Source organism: Cherax quadricarinatus, chromosome 79 (genome assembly GCF_038502225.1).
Source record: "Cherax quadricarinatus isolate ZL_2023a chromosome 79, ASM3850222v1, whole genome shotgun sequence".
Lineage (NCBI taxonomy): Eukaryota > Metazoa > Arthropoda > Malacostraca > Decapoda > Parastacidae > Cherax > Cherax quadricarinatus.
Window position 1 is genome coordinate 18,033,636 of NC_091370.1, and position 15,435 is coordinate 18,049,070.

Genomic DNA, 15,435 nt, shown 5'->3' on the forward strand with positions numbered 1-15,435 from the left:
GGTGTAGTGTACTGTGTACTGGGTGTTGTGTACTGTATACTGGGTGTAGTGTACTGTGTACTGGGTGTTGTGTACTGTATACTGGGTGTAGTGTACTGTGTACTGGGTGTTGTGTACTGTATACTGGGTGTAGTGTACTGTGTACTGGGTGTTGTGTACTATGTACTGGGTGTTGTGTACTGTGTACTGGGTGTAGTGTACTGGGTGTAGTGGTGTACTGGGTGTAGTGTACCGGGTGTAGTGGTGTACTGGGTGTAGTGTACCGGGTGTAGTGGTGTACTGGGTGTAGTGGTGTACTGGGTGTAGTGGTGTACTGGGTGTTGTGTACTGTGTACTGGGTGTTGTGTACTATGTACTGGGTGCTGTGTACTGTGTACTGGGTGTTGTGTACTATGTACTGGGTGCTGTGTACTGGGTGTAGTGTACTGTGTACTGGGTGTTGTGTACTATGTACTGGGTGTTGTGTACTATGTACTGGGTGCTGTGTACTGTGTACTGGGTGTTGTGTACTATGTGCTGGGTGCTGTGTACTGTATACTGGGTGTAGTGTACTATGTACTGGGTGTTGTGTACTATGTACTGGGTGTTGTGTACTGTATACTGGGTGTAGCGTACTGTGCACTGGGTGTTGTGAACTATGTACTGGGTGTTGTGTACTGTGTACTGGGTGTAGTGTACTGTGTACTGGATGTTGTGTACTGGGTGTAGTGTGCTGTGTACTGGGTGTAGTGTACTGTGTACTGGGTGTAGTGTACTGTGTACTGGGTGTTGTGTACTGGGTGTAGTGTACTGGGTGTTGTGTACTGGGTGTTGTGTACTGTGTACTGGGTGTTGTGTACTGGGTGTAGTGTACTGTGTAGTGTACTGTGTACTGGGTGTAGTGTGCTGTGTACTGGGTGTAGTGTACTGTGTACTGGGTGTTGTGTACTGGGTGTAGTGTGCTGTGTACTGGGTGTAGTGTACTGTGTACTGGGTGTAGTGTACTGTGTACTGGGTGTTGTGTACTGTGTACTGGGTGTTGTGTACTGTGTACTGGGTGTTGTGTACTGGGTGTAGTGTACTGGGTGTTGTGTACTGGGTGTTGTGTACTGTGTACTGGGTGTTGTGTACTGGGTGTAGTGTACTGTGTACTGGGTGTTGTGTACTGTGTACTGGGTGTTGTGTACTGTGTACTGGGTGTAGTGTACTGGGTGTAGTGTACTGTGTACTGGGTGTTGTGTACTGTGTACTGGGTGTTGTGTACTGTGTACTGGGTGTTGTGTACTGTATACTGGGTGTAGTGTACTGTGTACTGGGTGTTGTGTACTGTGTACTGGGTGTAGTGTACTGTGTACTGGGTGTTGTGTACTGTGTACTGGGTGTAGTGTACTGTGTACTGGGTGTTGTGTACTGGGTGTTGTGTACTGGATGTTGTGTACTGGGTGTTGTGTACTGTGTACTGGGTGTAGTGTACTGTGTACTGGGTGTTGTGTACTGTGTACTGGGTGTAGTGTACTGTGTACTGGATGTTGTGTACTGGGTGTTGTGTACTGGGTGTTGTGTACTGGGTGTTGTGTACTGTGTACTGGGTGTTGTGTACTGGGTGTAGTGTACTGTGTACTGGGTACTGTGTACTGGGTGTAGTGTACTGTGTACTGGGTGTTGTGTACTGTGTACTGGGTGTTGTGTACTGTGTACTGGGTGTTGTGTACTGTATACTGGGTGTTGTGTACTGTGTACTGGGTGTTGTGTACTGTGTACTGGGTGTTGTGTACTGTATACTGGGTGTTGTGTACTGTGTACTGGGTGTTGTGTACTGTGTACTGGGTGTTGTGTACTGTGTACTGGGTGTTGTGTACTGTGTACTGGGTGTTGTGTACTGTGTACTGGGTGTTGTGTACTGTGTACTGGGTGTTGTGTACTGTGTACTGGGTGTTGTGTACTGTATACTGGGTGTAGTGTACTGTGTACTGGGTGTTGTGTACTGTATACTGGGTGTTGTGTACTGTATACTGGGTGTAGTGTACTGTGTACTGGGTGTTGTGTACTGGGTGTAGTTCCTTTCAACACTGCTACACCCATCATATTAATTATTATATTTTAAAAGCACTAAACACCTACGGGTCATTTTAATGCCTGGAAAATAAGAAATAGTGAGGTTTGATCCGGATGAGGGGAGGCTAGCTCCAACACCCTGGATCAAGAGAACGCCAGCATCACAGTAACTCTACGGGATGTACCCGCCAAGTTTCACTAGTAACAGTAAAACGTCTGTAATTTACCCTTGTTAAGAGCAGGGGGTCAGCGCCCCCCTGGGGCCTGGTCCCAGACCAGGCCTCCTGGTGGAACAAGATGTGATCAAGCAGACTGTTACTGCTGGTCACACGCAATCCAGGGTATGGACCACAGCCTGGCTGATCAGGAACTGACCTGAACTTCTCCACTTCTCCTTGCAGTGTTGCAGCAGCAGTGTTGCAGCAGCAGTGTTGTAGCAGCAGTGTTGCAGCAGCAGTGTTGTAGCAGCAGTGTTGCAGCAGCAGTGTTGTAGCAGCAGTGTTGCAGCAGCAGTGTTGTAGCAGCAGTGTTGCAGCAGCAGTGTTGCAGCAGCAGTGTTGTAGCAGCAGTGTTGTAGCAGCAGTGTTGCAGCAGCAGTGTTGCAGCAGCAGTGTTGTAGCAGCAGTGTTGCAGCAGCAGTGTTGCAGCAGCAGTGTTGCAGCAGCAGTGTTGTAGCAGCAGTGTTGTAGCAGCAGTGTTGCAGAAGCAGTGTTGTAGCAGCAGTGTTGTAGCAGCAGTGTTGCAGCAGCAGTGTTGCAGCAGCAGTGTTGTAGCAGCAGTGTTGCAGCAGCAGTGTTGCAGCAGCAGTGTTGTAGCAGCAGTGTTGTAGCAGCAGTGTTGCAGCAGCAGTGTTGCAGCAGCAGTGTTGCAGCAGCAGTGTTGCAGCAGTGTTGTAGCAGCAGTGTTGTAGCAGCAGTGTTGTAGCAGCAGTGTTGTAGCAGCAGTGTTGTAGCAGCAGTGTTGTAGCAGCAGTGTTGTAGCAGCAGTGTTGTAGCAGCAGTGTTGTAGCAGCAGTGTTGCAGCAGCAGTGTTGCAGCAGCAGTGTTGTAGCAGCAGTGTTGTAGCAGCAGTGTTGTAGCAGCAGTGTTGTAGCAGCAGTGTTGTAGCAGCAGTGTTGTAGCAGCAGTGTTGTAGCAGCAGTGTTGTAGCAGCAGTGTTGCAGCAGCAGTGTTGCAGCAGCAGTGTTGCAGCAGCAGTGTTGTAGCAGCAGTGTTGCAGCAGCAGTGTTGTAGCAGCAGTGTTGCAGCAGCAGTGTTGTAGCAGCAGTGTTGCAGCAGCAGTGTTGTAGCAGCAGTGTTGTAGCAGCAGTGTTGTAGCAGCAGTGTTGCAGCAGCAGTGTTGTAGCAGCAGTGTTGCAGCAGCAGTGTTGCAGCAGCAGTGTTGTAGCAGCAGTGTTGCAGCAGCAGTGTTGTAGCAGCAGTGTTGCAGCAGCAGTGTTGTAGCAGCAGTGTTGCAGCAGCAGTGTTGTAGCAGCAGTGTTGTAGCAGCAGTGTTGTAGCAGCAGTGTTGCAGCAGCAGTGTTGTAGCAGCAGTGTTGCAGCAGCAGTGTTGCAGCAGCAGTGTTGTAGCAGCAGTGTTGCAGCAGCAGTGTTGTAGCAGCAGTGTTGCAGCAGCAGTGTTGTAGCAGCAGTGTTGCAGCAGCAGTGTTGTAGCAGCAGTGTTGCAGCAGCAGTGTTGTAGCAGCAGTGTTGCAGCAGCAGTGTTGTAGCAGCAGTGTTGTAGCAGCAGTGTTGCAGCAGCAGTGTTGCAGCAGCAGTGTTGCAGCAGCAGTGTTGTAGCAGCAGTGTTGCAGCAGCAGTGTTGCAGCAGCAGTGTTGTAGCAGCAGTGTTGCAGCAGCAGTGTTGCAGCAGCAGTGTTGCAGCAGCAGTGTTGCAGCAGCAGTGTTGTAGCAGCAGTGTTGTAGCAGCAGTGTTGCAGCAGCAGTGTTGTAGCAGCAGTGTTGCAGCAGCAGTGTTGTAGCAGCAGTGTTGCAGCAGCAGTGTTGTAGCAGCAGTGTTGTAGCAGCAGTGTTGTAGCAGCAGTGTTGCAGCAGCAGTGTTGCAGCAGCAGTGTTGCAGCAGCAGTGTTGTAGCAGCAGTGTTGTAGCAGCAGTGTTGCAGCAGCAGTGTTGTAGCAGCAGTGTTGCAGCAGCAGTGTTGTAGCAGCAGTGTTGCAGCAGCAGTGTTGTAGCAGCAGTGTTGCAGCAGCAGTGTTGCAGCAGCAGTGTTGCAGCAGCAGTGTTGCAGCAGCAGTGTTGCAGCAGCAGTGTTGCAGCAGCAGTGTTGTAGCAGCAGTGTTGTAGCAGCAGTGTTGCAGCAGCAGTGTTGTAGCAGCAGTGTTGCAGCAGCAGTGTTGTAGCAGCAGTGTTGCAGCAGCAGTGTTGTAGCAGCAGTGTTGCAGCAGCAGTGTTGTAGCAGCAGTGTTGTAGCAGCAGTGTTGTAGCAGCAGTGTTGTAGCAGCAGTGTTGTAGCAGCAGTGTTGTAGCAGCAGTGTTGTAGCAGCAGTGTTGCAGCAGCAGTGTTGCAGCAGCAGTGTTGCAGCAGCAGTGTTGTAGCAGCAGTGTTGTAGCAGCAGTGTTGCAGCAGCAGTGTTGCAGCAACAGTGTTGCAGCAACACTGGCGGAACAACAAACAAGAGAACAAAAACAGAAAGGTCTTCCCTCACGTTTATTTGTTTGTTTTTGTCTGAGGTTCTCTTCTCCTCTTCTTGTCTTCCTCTTTCTCCTCTTCTTTGCTTTTTTTTGTCATTTTAAACTTGGTTTGCGTTGTGGTTTTTTCCCTTAAACGAGACATAGCGAAGTGAGAGACATTTCTCAGTTGCTGTGTTATACTGACTCGTTACTAGCAAGTGTTGCAGCAGGTGTTGCTGTTAGCCTCCATGTGCAGCAGCAGCAAGTGTTGCAGCAGGTGTTGCTGTTAGCCTCCATGTGCAGCAGCAGCAGTACCAGTAGCAGCAACACCAGCAGATGTCTGCTGATTGAAAGCATTGTCAAGCAGTGTCAAGCAGGAAAGCAGTGTCAAGCAGGAAAGCAGTGTCAAGCAGGGAAGCAGTGTCACGCAGTGTCAAGCAGGGAAGCGGTGTCAAACAGTGTCAAGCAGGAAAGCAGTGCCAAGCAGTGTCAAGCAGGGAAGCAGTGTCACACAGTGTCAAGCAGGGAAGCGGTGTCAAGCAGTGTCAAGCAGGAAAGCAGTGCCAAGCAGTGTCAAGCAGGGAGACGCCTCCGTCAACACATACCATCCAGATTTCTGTCTTGAAGTTACCCAGCGAGCAACCAGTTTCTTTTTTTACTACCAACTCTTCATCAGTCTCTGATCGTGCGTCTTGACAAGGCAGCTGGAGGAAGGGGCTCTTAGAGGCTCTTATTGTAAAGACCCTTCAAAAGGGGGTCTTGACGAGAGGACTTTCAGCTAGTCTTTTTCCCTTTTTTTGTATCAAAATTATTGCCTCCTATTTCACAATATAAATAATGAAGGTTCCTAGACGATAGGGGCGCCTTGGGCACAATAAGAGAACATTGTATCAACATCCGTGGTCCAAGGCTACTCAACATCGTACCAGAAGATATCACGAACACTGCTGGAACAATTGTAGAAGTCTTCAAGAAGAAACTGGACAAGAACCTCCATCAGGTGCCAGATCAACCAGGCTGTGATGGATATGTGGACCAGTGGGCCACCAGCAACAACAACCTGGTGGACCAGACAAGAACTAGACGAGCCTGGCCCAGGGCCAGGTTGCGGCAGTAGCAAAACTCTCAAAGGTACTCTCTCTTTCTCCCCCTCTCCCTCCCTCTATCTATTTATCTATCTCTCGCTCTCACTCTCGTGCGTTTAATATATATATTTTTGAGAAATCTGAGATGCTCTTTAAGTCAGATGGCCGGTGAAAACCATTTCCTGGGCGAAAGTGTTGATGTGGGCGGGTTGGTGGGGTGGGCGGGTGTTGGTGTGGGTGGCAAGATAAAGGGAAGGAAGGAGGGGAGATATGGAGGGGTGTAAAAGATTTCAGGAAGGAATGGTGAGGAAAGGTGAGGGGGATGTGAGGGGGAGGTGAGGGGGGTTGTGGACATGATACACACAGTTATGGGGGACACGCTTGGGTATAGGAAGTCATTAGGACATGGGTAAATAGAACACCCCTTAGAGGACATGTGGCTACACACACACACACACACACACACACACACACACACACACACACACACACACACACAGAGTGAACCCAATAGTGGCCAGCGGAAAATCGGGACCAGGAGCTGAGTTTCAACCACTGCTCCCACAGTTGAGTAGAAATGAGTGAGCACACAGCAAGGAAGCCTAAGAGAAATAATAATAATAGTAATAGCTTTATTTACTACCAGTACATGTACAAGGTATACAGACCATACCTGACATCAATAACATACTACTATATAGAAAGCCGCTTGTTATGCTGACCATTTCCCGCAAATTAGGCCAGTTTTGTCCCCAGGATGCGACCCACACCAGTCCACTAACACCCAGGTACCTACTTACTGTTTGGTAAACATGGACAGCAGGTATCTTAAGGAAACACGTCCTAATGTTCCCACCCTTACCGGGGATCGAACTACGGACGTCATTGTGTGATATGAGCGCGCTACAAACCGAGCTACGGGGCGCCATAGAGAGCTTGAAGGACAGAGGGAACCTGGAGACCCCTCTCAGGTAAGGTACGGGATATTTCCTGCCTCAAGATAGCACTGCGGATATCAGAATCCACCAGGACCACCGGTAAATATTGATGTATTGAACCTTCCCACGAAAACTGAGTATTTGACCGTTGTAGCTTCCTGTAGAGGGCCAGTGTAGGGGTGGAGGAGGAGGAGGTAGGTGTCGAGGAGGAGGTAGGTGTCGAGGGTGCGTTGGGGTGTATGAAGGTTCCTATCTATATTCTCTATTTTGTGTTTGTGACTTGAGTGTTAACTAGTGTGGGGAGGAGGGGAAGAGATGAGGAAGGAGGAGAGGGGAAGACAGATGAGAAGAGGGTAGGAGATGAATTTGGATAGAAGAGAAGCTAGGAAATGAAATAAGACAGGACGGAAGGAAGAAAGGGAGTGAAAGAAGGAAGGGAAAGAACTATCAAGAACCAGGGGGGTGGGAGAGAGAATGAAAAAGACATATATCGAACTTTCCATGTCTAAAATAATAAAAATAATAATAATAATAATAATAATAATAATAATAATGAGGTGAATCATAGAACTGACAAGGGGAAAAAGGTGAGTGGTGCACTGAGAAGTCTGTGGAGACAAAGAACTTTCTCCATGCAAGCAGAGGGGAATGTGTGAGAGTATAGTTATACCAACAATACTTTTCTCCAGACTGAGGGACTGACCACCTCAAAACTTCAAGGGTGATGGACTGATTATATCGTCTTCAAGTATCTTCTGCTTCTATCAACTTTTCTGTACTCGACTGAAGAAGCCTACTTTGTAGGCGAAACGTTTCGAAATAAAGATACCTAACTGTTGCATATGTGTCTTACCTAACAACCAATGCTCTTTTATGGGTGTGAAGCATGGGTGATGAATGTTGCAACAAGGAGAAGGCTGGAGGCAGTGGAGATGTCGTGTCTGAGGGCAATGTGTGGTGTGAATACAGTGCAGAGAATTCGTAGTTTGGAAATTAGGAGGTGCGGGATTACCAAAACTATTATCCAAAGGGCTGAGGAGAGTGTGTTGAGGTGGTTCGGACATGTAGAGAAGATGGAACAAAATAATAACTTCGAGAATGTATAAATCTATAGTGGAGGGCAGGCGGGGTAGTGGTCAGCCTAGGAAAGGTTGGGGGGAGGGGGTAGAGGAGGTTTCGTGTGCGAGGGGCTTGGACTTCCAGCAAGCATGTGTGAGCGTGTTAGATAGGAGCGAATGGAGACAGATGGTTTTTAGGACTTGATGTGCTGTTGGAGTGTGAGCAGGGTAATATTTATGAAGGGATTCAGGGAAACCGGCAGACCAGACTTGAATCCTAAAGAAGGGAAGTACAGTGCCGGCACTCTGTAGGAGGTGTCTTAATGTTGCAGTTTTATAACTGTAGTGTAAGTGGACCTCTGGCAAGACAGTGATGAGGTAAATGAAAGTTTTTGTTTTTTCGGGCCACCCTGCCTTGGTGGGCCACCCTGCCTTGGTGGGCCACCCTGCCTTGCTGGGCCGCCCTGCCTTGGTGGACCACCCTGCCTTGGTGGGCCACCCTGCCTTGGTGGGCCACCCTGCCTTGGTGGGCCACCCTGCCTTAGTGGGCCGCCCTGCCTTGGTGGGCCGCCCTGCCTTGGTGGGCCGCCCTGCCTTGGTGGACAACGGCCGATGTGTTAAAATAATGATAGGAGCAGCAGCAGTACACCTTGTTGGCACTATAGTGTCCACAAGACAAAGATCTTGCGCCAGTGTTGAGAGGCAGGTGTACTGCCTTTCTTCTTGGTCTGGAAGTGAGAAGGAAGGCAGGTGTACTGCCTTTCTTCCTGGTCTGGAAGTAAGAAGGAAGGCAGGTGTACTGCCTTTCTTCTTGGTCTGGAAGTAAGAAGGAAGGCAGGTGCACTGCCTTTCTTCTTGGTCTGGAAGTAAGAAGGAAGGCAGGTGTACTGCCTTTCTTCCTGGTCTGGAAGTAAGAAAGAAGGCAGGTGTACTGCCTTTCTTCCTGGTCTGGAAGTAAGAAAGAAGGCAGGTGTACTGCCTTTCTTCCTGGTCTGGAAGTAAGAAAGAAGGCAGGTGTACTGCCTTCCTGGTCTGGAAGTAAGAAAGAAGGCAGGTGTACTGCTAGTAATCACTAGTCAGTCACCTTTACAACTGCTGTTATAACTATGAACACTTGTGAGAAGAAACGACTGAGAGTATTTTGTGTGGTCGTCCCCAGGATGGATGGTCGCCGTGGTCCTCGTGGTCGCTGTGTTCCAGGTCGTGTGACGGAGGGGCAGCAGTGCAGACACGACGGTGTCGTCACTACACAGGATGCAGAGGTGACTCAGTCAGGTACGTTACCTTCAAGTTACCACAAGGTCATCCAGGGTCATTCTTACTTAACCTGGACCAACAGGGGTGTGACCTTCGTCCCTTCTTACACACACACACACACACACACACACACACACACACACACACCTACACACACACACACACACATATATATATATATATATATATATATATATATATATATATATATATATATATATATATATATATATCAATGAAACCACGAAACAAGTGGTTTTGAATCATTTACCAAACTGCGGCAGGCCAGGATTCGACCCCACATTAATCCTTGAGCATACATTTGCCACGAGTATCCTCGCAACATGAAACAAGCCTGGCTCGCTAGGCTCATGTTTGTAGGCTCGATGGCTTAGATGGTAAGGTGACATGTACGTTATTATTATTATAAAAAAGAAGCGCTAAACCACAAGTATGTTGTGACATTCATTTTGGGTTAAATTCTTCATTTAGAGACATCTTAAATTTACTAGGTCAGAATTTTATTCTGGGACTTGCAGGAACTTGTCCAGGGTGTAACTCGGGGAGAATGATGTTAATATTGAGGGACACTGAGTTTACTGGAGACGGTGAAGGGATCACTAGACAGACTTGTGGCATGCAGAGAGTACGTAACCTTTGTTCGGCGTATGTACACACCCTCACTGAAAGGCTGTCTCCTCCAACCAGCGAACCAGGTGCTAAGGGTTAACGATGGGGCCCCGTCGTTCAGTCAGTACCCAGGTTCCAGCCAATGAGAAGATGGTTTTGGCAATCGCAGAGGTGTTGTGGGTACCACACACCTGTCTGCCCTTGTCATTCCCATTCTAGAGCTGGTTGAAGCACGATCTGCTCTCTAGTGGCTTCTATTCTGCCTTGCTTACCGTGCAGTGCACTAATACCTATTGTTGTACATAGTGTATATAGTGTACATACTTCTGTTCTTACTTGGTGAAGGATAATTTAAGTCAAAAGTTTTTCTGCTGTGTTTATTTAACTCCCTTTACACCCAGGATAACAGGTCTTTGGATTCCTGGGTTGTAGTATGCTTGTAGGGGGATGATGAAGCAAGGGATACTAGACAGACTGAACTATACTGAAATATGGATACCAGAAATATAAAACACAGTAGTAGTTGCAACTGTATACACAGTACACTCCACGTCTACATAGATCTGCCAGACACAGTGGAAGGCAGGCCTGCCTTCCAGCACGACTGCCACCCCACAAGTCCTACAATAACTTCCTTTCTTGAGCCTATACAAGACTGTACACTTGCCTTACTTCCGGTTAATGGTGATCAGAAACACAGGAAACAAGCCAGGGGCTTACCATGTGAGGCTTACAATGGTGAGTGTGACAGTACGGCAGGAAAGCCAGGGAGTGACACCTCACTAACAAGACACAAGCCACCAGACAGTTTCTTCCCCAACACTCTTTTAACAACTATTATAACTACTACCAGTGCCTGAACAACTATCACCACTAGCTACCACCACTGTTATAACAACTATCACCACCAGCTACCACAACAATAATTATTACCCTCAGGTACCAGCTATGCAATACCGAGCCTTGCCCAGCGGGCAGCAAGGACTTCCGAGCGGTACAGTGCTCGGAATACAATGGTCTGCCGTACGAGGGCACGCTGTACGAGTGGGAGCCCGCGGGGGGCGCAGACCCCTGCGCCCTCACCTGCAGAGCCGTGGGCGGGGGGCCCACGGTCACTCTCAATCCCAGAGTACAAGACGGCACAAGGTGCTCACCTGAGTCCTTCAACCTGTGCATCAACGGTCGTTGTCAGGTGAGTGTCGCCTTCACCTAAGAGAAGAGGTTGACGGAGTGTCACCTTCTCCTAGGGGTGGGGGGGGGGACATTACCCCCAACAACGTAACCACCTTCTTTAAAGGTTATTTTCACTCGGTTTAGAGCTGTATCAAGTCCTGTTTCACTCAGTGTACTAAACTCTTCACTTTGCTAATGCTGTCTAGAAGTTGCATATTCAATCGCCTACTTTACCTGTTATGCAACATTCCGTGTAGAGAATGTGACAGTTGTTATGTTGGACGACCAGGGCATGTCCATACTCACGGACACTCACGTACACGTACATGCATATATATTATTATGAAAATTATGTGCTACATTCACATATAAACAAGCAAGTGTATATATAAGCTGGACAGTAATATCTTAGGGGAAGTCTTGGAGGGTAGACTGGGAGGGTAGTCTGTGGTATTGTGCAGTAGGAGTATTTTAAAAGCCTGGAAATGGGTCAGTTTGTATACAAATGGAGCATCGTCTTGTGAGGTTGAGGCGTCGACTTGACAATATTACTGGCTGGCAGGTAACTGTTTTCTCGGTATCTCTTGTTACTAGGGTACGTCCTTCAGGAGCCTTGGTAGCTACTTCAGGAGCCTTGACATTCCTTCAGGAGCCTTGGTACCTTCTTCACGAGTCCTGGTAGCTACTTCAGGAGCCTTGGTACTACAGGAAGGAACCTTGGCACTCCTTCAGGAGCCTTGCCACTCCTTCAGGAGCCTTGCCACTCCTTCAGGAGCCTTGCCACTCCTTCAGGAGCCTTGGCACTCCTTCAGGAGCCTTGGCACTCCTTCAGGAGCCTTGGCACTCCTTCAGGAGCCTTGGCACTCCTTCAGGAGCCTTGGCACTCCTTCAGGAGCCTTGCCACTCCTTCAGGAGTCTTGGCACTCCTTCAGGAGCCTTGCCACTCCTTCAGGAGCCTTGCCACTCCTTCAGGAGCCTTGCCACTCCTTCAGGAGCCTTGGCACTCCTTCAGGAGCCTTGCCACTCCTTCAGGAGCCTTGGCACTCCTTCAGGAGCCTTGCCACTCCTTCAGGAGTCTTGGCACTCCTTCAGGAGCCTTGCCACTCCTTCAGGAACCTTGGCACTCCTCCAGGAGCATAAATACCTTCTTCAGGCAGGTCCCAGATACACAGCTTAGTTCAGCTTTTAGTAAAATCCACAAATGTTTTACGGAGTAATTAAAGTTTGTCCAGTAGTTCTAAAAACATTATTATTATGATTATTATTATTATTATTAATGGTCAGGTGACGAGGGCCATTTGTATCGTTCGCTTTCTTAGGGAAAAAATGTATAAATCCAATTAAAAATAATAATTTTTTCCAAAAAAGCTGCCCCTCAAGGAAGGTTCCTTGATGTTGGTGAGGGGCTCTTGATTTAGGGAATTGGATCTGTGCTCCAGTTCCCCGAATTAAGCCTGAATGCCTTCCACATCCCCCCCCCAGGCGCTGTATAATCCTCCGGGTTTAGCGCTTCCCCCTTGATTATAATAATAATAATCCAAAAAAGCTGAGTCATTTTTCCCGGTTCGACACCACGAGAGGAAGCGAGATATTTTTCTGTAGAGGGAAACATTGAGCGACATGTATGAGTGAAGGCACATCTTGGGTGGGTGTCCGGTGAAGGAAAATTGCCGTTATAATCGATGCTGAGCGCTAAAACCGCAAGGGGTCACGCAGGAGGTGAAGGAGAAAGACGGGATACCGAGTCAAGATGCGGTGCTGTTATGACCCTTAGGGGTTTAGCGCTTATGGTGACGACTAAGCTAAGAGCCTTTGTTCCATCACCCCTTTTTTTGCAGTGAAAATAGAGAGAGAGAGAGAGAGAGAGACAGAGACAGAGAGAGAGAGAGAGCTATTTTTAGCTAGTTTATTATAAGCAACTTCCACTGACACAGGAACAATGTACCGCCACAGTGACTATGTCTTTACAGTGAATTTGGTTGTGTTTACAGTGAATTTGGTGGTTTAGTTACTGTTTACAGTGACTGGTTGTATTTACAGTGAGTTTGGGTTGTATTTACAGTGAGTTTGGTTGTATTTACAGTGAGTTTGGTTGTATTTACAGTGAGTTTGGTTGTATTTACAGAGAGTTGGTTGTGACCACAAGCTTGGATCTGAGAAGAAGGTAGACCAGTGTGGTGTGTGTGGTGGTGATGGTGCCAGCTGTCAGCAACCCTCACACAGCTGGGAGACACGTGCCAACAGTGCCTGTTCTGCCACCTGTGGTGGAGGTAACTATATCATTATTATTATTTATTAAGTGCTGGCAGTGATGCTGTTGTTGTCAGTATTAAAACAGTGCCAACAGTGATTGACCTTATGTATGTACAGGATACCAAATGCTGTCAGCAGTGTGTGTTGAGACAGAGACGGGAAGACGAGTAGATGACGAACACTGTCAGCCTGCTGACAGACCTATTACCGTCATCCTCAACTGTAATGATCACGCCTGTCCCACGAGGTAAGTCACCTTTGACGTCTCTCCCACGAGGTAACTACACAAGGTGTTTGCTTACGTTGTAGGAAGGGATGTTGTGAGGGGTGAGGGGAGGCGCCTTCAGTCATATACAGAAAAATAAGCAGTAGTAGAAATATAAAGACGATATAATCAGTCCATCACCTTTGAAGACGGTGGTCAGTCCCTCAGCCTGGAGAAGAGTTCTGCTCCTCCATATTCTGGAACAATATGAAGTTGAAGCAACAGTATAGAGACTTGTATACTGTCAGAGTTTAGGCGTAGATATTCACTCCGTCAAACATTGATAAGGGAGGATGAGGCTCTGTGATAGTGTAAACTTAGCATCATAATGCAGTAGCTTAGTTTATGTTAAAAAGTCGGAGAGGAAAGGAAGGACGTTAAAACTAGAGAGTCTTGGGGGAAAGTTGGATAGTGTGTGCTGTTGACTTTTCAATTAAACAGTGTAATAATATATGGTGCATAACTGGCAGTGTTCTCAGGGGCATGGTCGACCTCCTTCCTGTGTGAGTTGTCTGTGTCCAGTTTGTAATGACGCGACGGGCGCTGTTCCACACACCAGATACCTCAAAGATATATTTCCACATGATACAGCCTTTGTACAGAGATGGGTGACATGTGATTGTGCTTGCAGAAAGCCTATAGTTATGTAGCAGTGGAATGATGGCCTGTAACACAATTACGATTTGTGGGAAAATAATTTCTCTGATGTAGATCAGTGTTGCTGCCAGTGGTTTCAAAATCGAGAAATTCCTGGGAAATAGTGCCAGAAACTTGTTTGTTATAGTTGGGTATATCATAAATAGCGAACTCAGGAGCGGAGTCTGCATGTTTCTTGCCCTGAAAGTCAGTGTCAAGGGACCCAGCCAAATATTACTTCCTGCTTATTAGAGACGCAGGATAACCATTGTTATGTTGTAGGAAGTAAGATGGGATGTGGGGAAGCATATTACTGGACACCTTACACTGTTTTCTCTTAGTATTAAGACAGTAATGAACCAGGAAGTCAATGTGACTGCAGTATAACTCTTGCCACAACCATGACTCACTCTACCAACTTCATACAAAAAGAAGACAATTATATTGTGAAATACGTGTGTGTGTGTGTGTGTGTGTGTGTAAAGATCGCGAAGAAGTGAAACAAGTTGCAAAAGAATCACCGGGGTGAGTTGAATGATAGCTCTAGGCCAGTCGTGTTGCAATCAACACATCAGGAGCTTGTAGTGTTGCAGAAAAGAGGAGGAGATTCAAGCAAATACGATTACAGGAACAACCTTTGCAAAGAGAGAGAGAGAGAGAGATTTTCTGTGGAATATAAAGGCGAGTGTGAGGTGAGTGGGGGGTAGGGGAAGGTGTAGGTGTGATGGGCATTAGAGGGGAAGTTAGGGGAGAGGGGAATGTCCGCCTGTCTAAATGCTGAGGGGAGGAGGGGAAGAAAAACTGCTGGAGAGTGAGGGGTTGAGGTAATTTCCTGGTTGAGAGTAGCGGATACCCCCTACTTCCTCACCCCACCATCTCTGATCCCCACACCTCCACCTCGTGGTGGGGAGCGCTGAACCCCAAAGGGGGAAGTACAGAGCTTGGAGACGGGATAGGCTAGCCTGAGAGATGGTAGTCCCCAGGTGATAGTAACTGCAGCTCTGCTGGAAGATGGAAAGTTGCAAGTGACAGTAGCTGCAGCTCTGCTGGAAGATGGAAAGTTCCAAGTGACAGTAGCTGCAGCTCTGCTGGAAGATGGAAAGTTGCAAGTGACAGTAGCTGCAGCTCTGCTGGAAGATGGAAAGTTGCAAGTGACAGTAGCTGCAGCTCTGCTGGAAGATGGAAAGTTCCAAGTGACAGTAGCTGCAGCAGTAGCTGCAGCTCTGCTGGAAGATGGAAAGTTCCAAGTGACAGTAGCTGCAGCTCTGCTGGAAGATGGAAAGTTCCAAGTGACAGTAGCTGCAGCTCTGCTGGAAGATGGAAAGTTCCAAGTGACAGTAGCTGCAGCTCTGCTGGAAGATGGAAAGTTCCAAGTGACAGTAGCTGCAGCTCTGCTGGAAGATGGAAAGTTCCAAGTGACAGTAGCTGCAGCTCTGCTGGAAGATGGAAAGTTCCAAGTGACAGTAGCTGCAGCTCTGCTGGAAGATGGAAAGTTCC

At 47.9% G+C, this 15,435-nt stretch overlaps 1 protein-coding gene across 9 annotated transcripts in view; it reads left to right on the plus strand.

Annotated features, from left to right (window-relative positions):
* Positions 1-15,435, plus strand: part of nolo (no long nerve cord) — a 485,538-nt gene that overhangs the window by 381,384 nt on the left and 88,719 nt on the right. For all 9 annotated transcript variants that reach the window (XM_070101993.1, XM_070101995.1, XM_070101994.1 and 6 more), the window contains exons 4-7: positions 8,884-8,999; positions 10,551-10,803; positions 12,910-13,054; positions 13,155-13,284. In XM_070101993.1, the coding sequence (XP_069958094.1) occupies positions 8,884-8,999; positions 10,551-10,803; positions 12,910-13,054; positions 13,155-13,284 (644 nt within the window). The remainder of the gene's footprint in view (positions 1-8,883; positions 9,000-10,550; positions 10,804-12,909; positions 13,055-13,154; positions 13,285-15,435) is intronic.